The sequence below is a fragment of the Gigantopelta aegis genome, chromosome 9, assembly GCF_016097555.1.
Source record: "Gigantopelta aegis isolate Gae_Host chromosome 9, Gae_host_genome, whole genome shotgun sequence".
Classification (NCBI taxonomy): Eukaryota; Metazoa; Mollusca; class Gastropoda; order Neomphalida; family Peltospiridae; genus Gigantopelta; species Gigantopelta aegis.
In genome coordinates, this window is record NC_054707.1 from 65,766,490 (window position 1) to 65,780,513 (window position 14,024).

The window sequence follows — 14,024 nt, forward strand, 5'->3', positions numbered from 1 at the left end:
TTTAGTTAATTGGTCCTTTCTTTCCGTGGCCTGCATATGTGATTCCTGATTGGCAGGTGTATATTGCAGGGTATCGACCAGGTAAGTGATTACCACGGTCTAGACATACGTACAAAATACGTGCCAGTTTTTTTAAGATCACAGGGTATTGTGGCGTAACCTGTCGCGACTATAGTACAATGTTAATGGACATTATCAGCCGCCCTGCTTCATTACTGTAAATAATACTCTCAAGTCATTTATGTTGTTTTACAAGCCAGGTTAATGAAAGTGAAGCGCCTTGTCGTAAATTAGAGCGTTTGTTTACACTGTGCATACAGATTTTATTATGTACAGCCCGAACATAAAAAATGCGATATTTTCTAAAAAAAAAACCCAAATTTTTTTTGTCCTACATTTATATTTTTTACATATTTACATATCGAGGTGTATCTTTATGCTAAATATGAACAGTATACACCTCGGCATTAGCATCAGAGTTTTGGTTTTGTCTCCGGGTTACTTTCGGGCTCCGGGCTGTAAATTGGTCGACCGGTCTGGTCTGGCACCATCAGTTTCTCCACCCTTCGACTCGCTATCCGTTTTGTCTTCAGTATCACTGTTGTAAGTAAATGTGTGTCTTTCTTCATTTACTAACAGCTCATATTGATACGGCAAAACGTTTTGCGAACGAACACTCATTGTTTTGGTAAGCTGTGCAAGTCTTAGATTCTTTATGAGTGGTACGGACTAATGCTTTTAAGTGTAAGGCTTCAGATCAAGCGACGCGTCTCTGACGTCACGGACCTAGTGATTGCCCTGCTCATTAAAGATCGGCAATTTCCGCTAAGAGCTCGTATCTGGGGTTCTTTTATGGAGATATTTTAAGTAATTTATTTTTTATAAAAAATTTTTTTAGGTGATTCAATTTATAATTAATTGTACATGGTTGGTGCCAAATATGGTTTACGTGACATGTTTCCTTTAACTTTAACTATATTACAATTTACATATCTGCTTACAAAAGTACTATCAAGAATAAACAGAAGGGTTTCAGAACAAGTTACAATCGAAACAAGAACACAAAAAACATTAATATAAGTTATGCCCAAAATTGAATCTTGGGTAATTTTAAAGATTCTTGGTGTGGCAACTATAATACATTTTCCAAACTGTTTATAGACAGAGGTTTCCATGCATTAACAATTACCAGTGAAACTATTTTATCTATTTATTTAGTGGCTTAATAAGATTTCAAAGTACTATTCAAATGATATGCACTTAAGTATCAATAATAGAAAAAATACTGGACAGTTTATCGTATTGGTAGGTGTGCACTGAGGTAAAACCAAGTTTAATTATGGAATCTTAACATGGTATCTTTTAAATATTTTGAAGAAAATAACTTTTAAGTAAAGTATGGTATTCAATTAGCTAACTTACCCCTGAACCAGAAATAAGTAGGTCATCATCCTTGGCATACACAAGACTACTCACAAATCTGAAGTAAAAAAACAACAACTTTATAATGCATAACCCTTTTTATTTTATTCTTGAAAAATGTCATGAAATTGAATTATAATTAACATATTGACAAAGTTTTCCCCACCAAAACCCCTACTAAACTTGTGATATATATATATACAAGTTTATAATTTTGCTGTATCTCAGCAAGTTTAATTTTAAAAGGATGAAGAATAAAAAGAAGAAAATCAGAATAAAGTATAATTTTAAAAGGATAAAAAAATCTGAAAGAAAAATCTGAAAAAAAGAAGAAAAATCTGAAAGAAAAATCCGAAAAAAAGAAGAATATTAATGATGCTGTCACAGGACATCTAAAATATGCTTTGTGTTAACCTATTTAATCCAGAGAATGAAAGGTGAAACCTGCTACCACCACATAAGCTATTCTATCAAACTGCAGCAAGATATATTTTTTTATGCAATTCCAACAGATGTGAGAAAACTTGATAGATCCACTTTTTTCTACAACATGACATACTTCAGGCAAGCACTATTACAATTAGCTATATGTGTATTCCTCCATTAGAAAATCAGGTATCTCTATGTTACGGCTTGTCCAGGAAAAGTGCTTTTAAATGCAGGACAATTAAAATCTTTAACTGCAACTGGCCCGACTGGACATGTCACCAGTAAATTACAATACAGTGATACAACCTGTCTAAAGTGGATCACATCAGGGATCTAAGATTTATTCGATTTAGACAGGATCCAGTGTTTAGAGGGTCGCGTTGTAGAATTTAGAAACCGTAAATTACAATACAGTGATACAAACTGTCTAAAGTGGATCACATCGGGGATCTAAGATTTATTCGATTTAGACAGGATCTAGTGTTTAGAGGGTCGCGTTGTAGAATTTAGAAAATTCGGGACATGAAACGTGGCCAGTTTTGACAGGAGTCTGGTTTGTTCAAGGTCCGGTTTAGACAGGTTTCACTGTATATTAATACAGAGATTGTTTACTTATGAATTAGATTTTATGCTGTGATATGTTTGACAGTTTTGTTTTAATCAAATGGCTGTTTCAGGAGCACATTTAAGATAGGACAAGTAAAAATGGAAAAGCATTTATCCTATAGGACACTTTGTGCTGCAGTGGGCGGGACATAGCCCAGTGGTAAAGCGTTCGCTTGATGTGTGGTCAGTCTAGGATCGATCCCCGTCAGTGGACCCATTGGACTATTTCTCATTTCAGCCAGTGCTCCACAATTGGTGTAACAACGGTCATGGTATGTACTATCCTGTCTGTAGTATGGTGCATATAAAAGATCCCTTGCTGCTAATCAAAAAGAGTAGCCCATGAAGTGGTGACAGCGGGTTTTCTCTCTAAATATCTGTGTTGTTCTTAATGCCATATAACCATAAATAAAATGTCTTGAGTGTGTCATTAAATAAAACATTTCTTTCTTTCTTTCTTTATGCTGAAAGTTAATTCGAAGCCCTGATCTCACTGCTGAGCTAAAGTTAAAGTTTGTTTTGTTTAACGACACAACTAGAGCACATTGATTTATTAATCATCAGTTATCAGATGTCAAACATTTGGTAATTTTGACATTTATTCTTAGAGAAGAAACCCACTACATTTTTCCATTAGTAGCAAATAATCTTTTATATGCAACTTCCCACCGACAGGACAGCACATACCACGGCCTTTGATATACCAGTTGTGATGCACTGGTTGGGACGAGAAATAAGCCCAATGGGCCCACTGATGGGGATTGATCCTAGGCTGACTACTGGGCTATGTCCCGCACCACTGCTGAACTAAACGTCACTGTAAAATATACACTGACTGAGAAATATTGTGAAAATTCTCTCTTTCTGGTTTTCAAACATTATCTTCATACACATTCGGGTTTAAAGACCTTGAAGATCTGTTATAATTAAAAACACCAATAAATCAAATATAATGAAGTAATGAATTCATATTAACTGAATCGTCTCCCTTTGCTCATTACTGTAAAGCAGAGTTAAGTATTTTCATACTGATAAATGTCAGAGGGAAATGGACAGATGCACTGTTATAGATTTCTGTTTTCAGTCGGTTATAGCTGTGGCTGTAATGGTGAAAGTTAGTAATTCAGGTGCAATGGTGTATTATTCAGTTGAAAGAAGAAGAAGAAAAAAAACAATTCTTTAAAATAAAAAATAAATATGGCTAAGGCATAATTATATATATTTATAAAAATCTCAAAACTAACAAATTCCTACCCCACCCATGCCCAACCACACACAAAAAAACACAACTAAACAAGAAAAAGCAAAACAACAACAACAACAACAAAAATGTTAAACTATAAAATAAACCACAGAGTAAAATTTAGTCCAATTATTTGTTTTCACTTATAATTTATTAACTAGAATACAATTTTTGTGTATAAATAATATATAATAAATTAATAATAATAATGTTTATACAATGTTGGTGTATAATATATAATAATAATAATGTTTAAATGGATTTTACCTTCCAATAATTCTGAATATAGGAAAAAAAAGATATATTTGGAAATAAAATATATACTAGTTTGAGCTTGTAAAAACATTTAGTTAGAGGATCAGAAGTACATCAAATACAGTGTGTGTGTGTGTGTGTGTGTGTGTGTGTGTGTGTGTGTGTGTGTGTGTATATATACTACTCAAAAGAATTTAAGGGTCAAAAATTTATAACCAAATAAGTTTCAGAGAGTATTAGATTGATGATGTAAACTACATCAAATTTTTTATTTATTGTTCCATATTTACAAAAACCCACAAATAAACGTCACTGTATACAAGAAAGTCACATGACATGCTGTCAAAGTTGAAGGTTGTCAAACATGGATTTTACACATTAGAACATTCGTTTAATAGTGTGTGAATCCACCCCTGGTGCGAATACACTCGACACATCGTTGCCTCATGCTGTTGATCAGACGTCTGAAGAACTCTTGGGGAATGGCCTGCCACTCTGCCATAAGAAGTTGACCCAGATCATGAAGGTTGGCCGGAGGGGCATGGTTATCCCGAACTCTCCTGCCTAATTCGTCCCAGGCGTGCTCTATTGGGGCCAAGTCAGGCGAATATGCTGGCCAATCCATCCTGGCGATACCTTGTTGTCTGAGAAAGTCTTTTACCACCCTGGCGCGGTGGGGTCTGGCATTGTCATCCTGCAGAACTGCCCCGCCGCCAATCTGCTGAAGGCCTGGGAGAACCAACGGCCGGATAATCTCATTCAGATAGCGGATTCCATTCAGATTGCCATCCACCACATAGAGGGGGGTCCTGTGGTGGATAGAGATGCCGCCCCACACCATGACGCTGCCACCACCGAACCGGTGACATTGTCTAACGTTAACGTCAGCGAAGCGCTCCCCAGGACGTCTGTAGACACGAACCCGACCGTTGTTGAACTGGAGACTAAACCTGGACTCATCAGTGAACATCACTCGACCCCACTGAACACGTTGCCACCGCAGATGAAGCGTGCATCAGTGACGTCTGGCCGTTCTGTGACGTGGTAGGAGTGGTGGTCGAACAGCCTGGCGACGGCAGCGTAGATCATTGGCTCTCAGACGATTGCGTATGGTTTGATCAGACACTCGAGTTCCAGTTGCAGTCTGCAGATTGTCACGTAATCGGCGTGCAGTGGTTGTGCGTTGACGTAGAGCCATATTGGTGATGTAGCGGTCCTCTCTATTTGTAGTGCTTCGGGGTCTTCCTGAACGTGGACGATTTCGAACAGAATTCGTTGCTTGGTACCGTTGCCACAGTCGGCCAACGACACTGACTGACACCAAGTCTCAGAGCAACATTTCTTTGCGTATTGCCATCCTGAAGCCAAGCAATAGCCCTTCCTCGATCTTCGATAGTCAGTTGAAGTTGTACCATTGTTGAATTTGGAGTGTGCACCGTACACGAACGCAAGCTCCAATTATACGGAAATTCAGCATTGGGAACATGGAATACACGTGCAAAGCATGTAAATGAAGCACTTTGTGAAAAAGCAAGTTATGGGCACTTAGCAGACCTTTCGCTTTTGCCCTAATTTACGTGCAAATGTAAGCATGTTTTCGCCATTAGAACTAGTCGACAGTGTCAATGTCAGTGGATTTTAATTCATTTATGGGTTGCTTAGACCCACTTTCGTCAAAATAGAACAATACCATGCGTGACATTATGGTCTAGCTAATATAACTGACATTCAGAAAATAATGTCTAAAATATCGTCTGACCCTTAAATTCTTTTGAGTAGTATATATATATATATATATATTTATCATATAATATCTTACATTTTCAGTGCAATCAAAGTATGTGATATTTTTAAGATCACATACTTTAAGAATTTGATAACTTTGCAAATTAGATGTAAATTAATCGAGGTCACGGCACTAGGTTTATTGACATTTAAGCAAACGAACTTGTGTGACACTCCATAATTGACGTATGCATTCATAGTCATCGAATAAAAACATTTCAATGGCAATTTGACATTGAAAGCTGTCCAGCATTCAGAAAACTAAAAAATGTTAAGCCCTAGTTTGTTTTGATGTAAGGACATCCAAAATGACATTCAAGTTTGACGTCATTTCCATTCAAAAATACACCGCGCCACATATTCTTACGTCATTTGAATATCTAGTAATGGTGGACTGGAATTAAAGTTGTGTGTACAGTTTACAAAAACATGTTGTATTAAGCTTGAGATTATATGATAAAGAGATTATTACCCTCGTGTATTTCGGTATCGTCAATATCATATATTAGGAATAAAAATAATGTATTATGCTCACCAGAGGCTTGCATAATACAATTTTTATTCCTAATATATGATATTGACAATACCAAAAAACACTCTGGTAATTACAACAATATATACATACAGACACTATTATCGCAAACAAGAAAATGTATTTACCCTGTAATTGTAACCATTAAAAGGATCTGTTACAGGGCATTGTGTGGGTCTGAACATAGGCCCCGAAACAAAGTGGCACTGAAACTTCCCAATTTCTGTACTAAAAATTCCCAATATATATATTTAATTATGTCTGTTATAATAAATTAATTTTACAGTGATGTACTGCATCATTTAGTGGCCTGAAACTTCCCAATTTCTGTACTAAAAATTCCCAATATATATATTTAATTATGTCTGTTATAATAAATTAATTTTACAGTGATGTACTGCATCATTTAGTGGCCTGAAACTTCCCAATTTCTGTACTAAAAATTCCCAATATATATATTTAATTATGTCTGTTATAATAAATTAATTTTACAGTGATGTACTGCATCATTTAGTGGCCTGAAACTTCCCAATTTCTGTACTAAAAATTCCCAATATATATATTTAATTATGTCTGTTATAATAAATTAATTTTACAGTGATGTACTGCATCATTTAGTGGCCTGAAACTTCCCAATTTCTGTACTAAAAATTCCCAATATATATATTTAATTATGTCTGTTATAATAAATTAATTTTACAGTGGTGTACTGCATCATTTAGTGGCCTGAAACTTCCCAATATATATATTTAATTATATCTGTTATAATAAAATAATTTTACAGTGGTGTACTGCATCATTTAGTGGCCTGAAAAAAATTCCCATCGGACATGGCGACCCTGGTACAAAATGCTGGGTAAATCCCTGTGTTAACTGAACACATCTTATAATGGTAGCAGACTCCATCTCTTTACACTTAACTTGTATTAAATATGATGTGTCTCTGGTTCGTACTCACTCTGTGTGCCCCAGACAGAAGCTGTGGATGTTGTACGCGTTGGGAAAGTGACTTATTCTGATCTTCTCATCGCGGTCACATGTCACTATGTACTGGTCATTGTGAACTAGAACCTGAAAAATATTAACAAGAACCACACAGTCATACCTGTGTTATACAGCCACCTCTTTGATATAATACAGAGAAAACCCATCTAAACTGGACATCCATGGGAGCAAGTAAAATGTCTGGTTTTAAGGGGTATCTGGTTTAGAGAGGTGTTTTCTGTAGTTGATGTTTAAAAAAGGATCATGAAAAAGTCCGGTTTTGAGATGTTTCACTACACCTCATACCAGCAAACATTTTTACATTTGTTTTTGTATTTATAAATTTGTTTTGGTCAGTAATTCCATTTTGACTTGATATAAAAAGAAAAGGAATTTTTTTTTTTTAAATAAATAAAACAGCTACACTCGCCCATTGTAAAAAATGTATTCTATTAAACTCTATGTTTGATTATTATTTCGATAACCTTTTTGGACTGTCTGGTTTGTATGTAACTATATTATGTATGATGATTTTTCTTTTTTTTTTAAATTAGAAAATACAGTTTTAAACTCTAAGTATTGCTGTTTTTACAAACTGCACATAAAAATAGAACATTTGTTTAAATTTCCAAAACAGTTATCATTTTCTTTATATTTAAAACAAAACTTTGGAATTAATAACAAAAAACATTTATATTCTCGTTTGTACAAGGTGTAAGTGTAAATGCTTGAAAAAGATCAGTCAGGCTACAGCAGATGAAAAAATTAGATAATGTTAGCCTAACACAAAGTTTATATTTACTGTAATAATCTAACATACTGTGAACTTCTCTCATCTAGGTCATCCATATGTTTTTATCTTTCTTGGCTAATTATTATTTTCATCCACAGTTTAGCAATGTTCACCAAATTGATATTACCGTGAGCAGGTAAATGATGTCGGTACATATTAGTTGAACACTCCCAATTATAGATCCATGGTATTGTTGATGAAAATAACAGTGACGGGAACTGTGTAACAAGTACAATTCAATATAACGGATTGTCTTCATTAGACGTCCATCAATACTAATCACTTGACCACCATTTCTGCATTCACAAAACAAGCGTGCCGTGATTAAGACGCACAGTGGAATTATCACAACATTATATTTTCTGGCAGAAAGATATAATTTTGTTTAATTAGCAACACACAAGTTTATCATTAGTGGTCTATTGAAAACAATGGTAATGATAGTGATTTTCGTCATACCAAAAATAGCTATTGACTATAGCTGCTGTCCTCAAAACTGTTGACTTGCTTTACGAAATGTAAACTCGAAACGTGAACAATAGAGATGGGGAATTAATTGTGATTAAGTCAGTAGACCGTGAGATGACTGGACAATAACAGTGGCCCGGACTGGACAATAACAGTGGCCCGGATTAGCATCAGCCAGACCTGAGTTCAAATCCTCACACAGGAAACATTCTGGTCAAAAATACTTTTTTTCTTTTTTTGAGGGGGATTTCTTGGTTTTTGTTAAAAAAAAATTTTTGTTTTGCAAGGCAAATTGAGCCCAAACTTCACTTTGACCAGCTTGACTTTGCTGTGCCTGTCGCTACAAGGAGAAATCGGTGTCGTTTTTTGTGAACAATCACGGATGAATGGTGAAGAACTTGAGGAACACCTATTCATAGATAATAATTAAGTGTCATGTGTCTGAGAGTTTGTCGACTCTGGCACCACAAGATCATGCGACAGGCTTATACAACACCTGTGTATGGCACTAAAAGTAGGCCTACATGTGCAACTTTAATTCTATTGTCAGGCGTGTCTATTGGAAACTGTACAAGGATGGGGATCTAGACTATGGCGAACGAATGTTTTATGCGGCACCCGAAAATACATTAAAAAAAATTGACGTTAAAAAAGGGGAATAATTAACTAGTTTCACGCAAACGTTTTCATAATGAATAAATATGTCATACAAACAAAGATGTAATCAGCTGTCTCCTGCAGTAAATGGCCACGTTTTCCCTACCAAAAGATGTTTTAATGTAAATGCACTTGTAATAATTAAGCGGTCACTGTAAATTGAAAATGTTAAATTATACAGTGACAAGGTGCAGCAAATAAGCAATGTTCACGGTGTATCAGTTAAGAAATTGGGACCATGGAATGCATTTAATTGGCTCTGGGTAATCTAAGCTTGCCGTTGGTAGATTAATCCATTAGGACAGTACTCCGCATGGAGTAGTAACTAAATGAAAAGAGAAGACAAACTTGTTAGATAATGAATTCCAAACAGTTAAATTAGTGCTTTTCAGTTACATTTGAGTATTTCTGAAGAAGGCGACATGTGGAAATATGATTTTTAGAAAACTCTAGAGCACTTCCATCAATTAATGGTACTGCTGGTCAAAAAGAAAAGAAATTTGTTCACAGATTGTAAAAGTAGCACCTGTATTCAGTGGCGACTTGTCTTAAGAGGTCGGTTTTGACTACCCACATGTGTCACTGTTTACTACAGGTTTCACTGTATTTTGTTGATATAACTCTTTTTTCATATTTTTTCTTAGATTAAAAAGTCAAGTCTCCCTCCTGTTAAAAACTTCACCGTCTCAAAAGTGTGAGAGAGAAGTGACTTCGCTCTATGATTTTGACCTCGTGTGAGGCCTGGTTTTGTTGTTTTGGTGTTTGTATTCAATATGTATATGTTTTTAGTAGGTATATATTCATGAGACACAAAACAACAAATAAATCAGTAAAACTATTTTTTTCACTGCCACCAATATTGTAATTTGTTTATCAGAATTAATTAAACCTTGGCTTTATAAATAATGTAAATGTTAGTCACCACAGAATAGTCAGAATATTTCAATTGAGATTAAGGAAAAGTTTTTCTCCCATCCCTAGCCATGCAAGACAGACACATTTCACGATGTCATCCCATGAGGAATAAATTTGTCTTGCATGGGCTATGATGTCATTGAATTTAACATGGGGAGTACTATGGTGGTGCTAATATATGACATCATATCAATTCGAGTTGGTTAGTTTTAGATCAATATTTTGTTATTAAAACATTCATTATAAAAGTTATCTTGCTACTTTGTAATGTTAAGTTATATTTTAACACATAAAACAGATGCGGCAAATATGACAGTGTAGTTTATTTATGATAAAACATTTTAACACATAAAACAAATGCGGCAAATATGACAGTGTAGTTTATTTATGATAAAACGATCAAATAAAGAAGTTACTTTTTTAGTCATCTTTGTTTGTTCGTGTAAAATAATTATTTATCTATCGAATAGATGGTAGAAAAAGACTCCATTATATGTGGTCATGTGGGATAGAAAAAGTACACCCGGGCCCACCGACGGGGATTGATCCTAGACCTACGGTGCATCAAGTGAACGCTTTACCACCGCTCTGTAGTCTTAGAAATAAATTACAACTCATTCTGACAAGAAATATGGCATCATTTATATACACACTTTCCTACACGTACCACAGCACATACCTCAACTTCATTGTACTAGCCTACTTACAACATCAAGAAGAATTGACAGGTGACCAAGACAGAGCTGTGCAGGTTTTTCCCAATCCGACACTTTGATGGAGTAGACATCTCCGCACTTATCCCCAACGATAACTGTAGTATCATCCTTCGTGAACACAATGCTGGTGCAACGGCGAGACAGAGACCTGGAGAAACAAAACACTTGAATATTACTAATTAATATCACTATTTATAACAGGCATACCTGTGATATAATCAACACTACTATTACTATTCTGCCATGTAAAAGTAAACTTAAACTTTGTTTTGTTTAATGACACAGCTATAAGGTGTATACTACCAAATCAAATGTTATAGATGACAATATGTGGCTATAACTCCTGCCTGCAGCATATCAGTTGACCTAAACACAACAGATATAAATACTACCACCCCTCACCCTTAAAGTGAATCAGAAAACAATGGGGGTTAAGCTGCTTATTTCAGAGATAACGGGTAGCGTCTATGATTACCCTAGTTCTGCACAAAAGTTTAATACCTTTTTTTACAGGTACGCAATACATGTTCCAAGCACAAGGCTACTTGATACAGTGGTACTAGATGAAATAAAATTGCATACATTTTTTGCCCAGATGAAACTCACGTTTTTTTACAACCAAAACACTCACATTTATCACCAATCACAGGACTTGTTGTTCACTTCTCTATCAAATTGAAAAATGTGAGCTAGGGAGTGATTAACTGCTCCCGATAATTATTGACTATTAATTATTGACTATTGGATGTCAAACATAGAGGAAACCTAACTTAGATTATGGGGAGACATTTAAGATATACCATATTACCCATATGGCCAGTGGGATGCGGGTGAATATATTTTCTATCTTTCACATGACGTTAGTTTGGTGACATCATTGGTTTCCTCGACTGTCAAGTCTCTCATTGATGACATTTAGCTCCACCAGTGTTCAGTTTTTGTTGAAATCATTTAAGCAATTTGTTCTTGTTAACAATTAAACACGCTCTAAACTAATTTCTTTGTAGTTCATTCCCTTCACACTAGAAAGGTCAGTTCTTTATGAATGTGACCTCTCTTGCTTACATTTGATTTGTGTACCTAAAGATAGCTTTTGACGTCATTGCTTTTCATTCGTGACGTCATCAGTTTCCTCAGACTTTCACGTCTTGTATATTATATAGTTTGTGTCATGTAAGAAGTTTAAAGTTTATGTTTCTAAACTATTTACACTGTGGGTAATAAATACAATAAGCCACTCGATACTCGGAATTACGGATTATCTGTCCCTCATGAAATTAATGTTGTCAGTCACTTGCTAAAGCTCGAGACTGGCAACATTAATTTCATGAGGGACAGATAATCTGTAGTTGATCGTTAACTCGTAAGTTATTGTCTATATACTGATATCAGCAATACGATAAGCATTCACATGTTATGGGCAAATGAGAGTGATAGCTTCCATTAAACACACAAAAAAGAAGAAGAAGTTTATTTTGTTTAACGACACCACTACAGCACATTGATTTATTAATCACCGGCTATTGAATGTCAAACATTTGATAATTTCGACAGTAAGTCTTAGAGAGGAAACCATTTAATTTTCCCATTAGATCTCTAAACTATCTCAATCAAGGGGTGCAATAACCATATATAACATTTCTAGATTTTGTAATCGGGGTGGTGGTGCAATAACCATATATAACATTTCTACATTTTGTAATCGGGGTAGGGGTGCAATCATATAACATTCTACATTTTGAAAAGGTGCAATTTGATATATTCTTTCAATTTTCAATCGGAGTGGTGGTGCAATACCATAGAAAGTGATTTTGGAGGGGTGGGGGTGCAATGGGGGGGGGGAATTGCTCATTTGTGTAATCGGGGTGGTGGTGCAATAATGATAGATACATTTCTACATTTTCAATTTGGTGTAACCATATATAACATTTCTACATTTTGTAATCGGGGTGGTGGTGCAATAACAATATATAACATTTCTACATTTTGTAATCGGGGTGGTGGTGCAATAACCATATATAACATTTCTACATTTTGTAATCGGGGTGGTGGTGCAATAACCATATATAACATTTCTACAATGCTCTGTGAAAAATGTTGAAATGAAGATACTTTCACGTCAATTTAGTGTTGTATATTGTGAATGATGAATTGTAAAGAAAAGAGTAATTAAAAGGGCACTTCAAACAGGTGTGTGTGTCTTTATGAGTGTGACTATGTGTCTGTCTGTGTATATGTGTGTGTCTGTCTGTGTGTGTGTGTGTGTGTGTGTGTGTGTGAATGTGTGTGTGTATGTGTGTCACTGTGTGTATGTGTTTGACTGTGTGTGTGTGTGTGGGGGGGGGTTATCATGGGTCGCCTGTCAATGAACAACTATTAATTTTCTTCCCTTCACCACAGATAATACACTTTTAATACTTTTTCTCTCACATATGTGTTATTTACTTTTAAAATGACCAAACCATTGTTGGTATACTAGTAATTTAATTTTTATTCCACATGCAAAAGCAACATTCTCATGTTACAGTATTTGTAGTATTGATTTGTAGTAGGGAATAGAACATGTTCTAATCACTATCAATTGTCTCAGCTTATAAAACCTACAATCGTCGTTACGATTTCAGGGTTCACACATTATTATTCAAGTCTACTACAAGTCATAACTAAAAAAAAATCACTATATAAAAATGCCCCTTAAGTAATGTACATCTGATTATAAATTCTCTGATTAGGTTTTTCTCCCATAATTGGTATATCAAAGGCTGTGGTATGTGCTATCCTGTTTGTGGAAAAATACATACATGTGTACAGGTATAAAAGATCCATTGCTACTAATGGGAAAATATAGCAGGTTTTCTCTGAACACCACATATCAGAATTACTAAATGTTTTACATCCAATAGCCGATGAATAATTAATCAATGTGCTCTGGTAGTGTCGTTAAACAAAATATTATTTTAACTTCCATCAAATCACATGTGATCTAAACTTAATTAAAGTTGCATGTTAACATGATTTAATCTCATTCTTAACACATGGATGAGTGTTCCGCTTTGGTCAGTGTTCCGAGACAATTAACTGTGTTTTTAGATTATCAAACAGCTCTGTTACCATAGTAGTCGTCACCATACCTCAGTTATCAAATAACGACCAAACATCAACCAACGCTTCAATAGTTTCTCTTCTTCTAATATTTAATTTACAAAGTTAGAACATAAC

The 14,024-nt window shown here is 35.1% G+C and overlaps 1 protein-coding gene across 1 annotated transcript in view; it reads right to left on the minus strand.

Annotated features, from left to right (window-relative positions):
* The window catches only part of LOC121381085 (tRNA (guanine-N(7)-)-methyltransferase non-catalytic subunit wdr4-like), a 128,639-nt gene that overhangs the window by 12,614 nt on the left and 102,001 nt on the right, over positions 1–14,024 (minus strand). Inside the window, exons 4-6 of the mRNA XM_041510186.1 lie at positions 10,797–10,953; positions 7,231–7,343; positions 1,423–1,480 (exon numbers count right to left, since the gene is read on the minus strand). Coding sequence (XP_041366120.1) covers positions 1,423–1,480; positions 7,231–7,343; positions 10,797–10,953 — 328 coding nt within the window. The remainder of the gene's footprint in view (positions 1–1,422; positions 1,481–7,230; positions 7,344–10,796; positions 10,954–14,024) is intronic.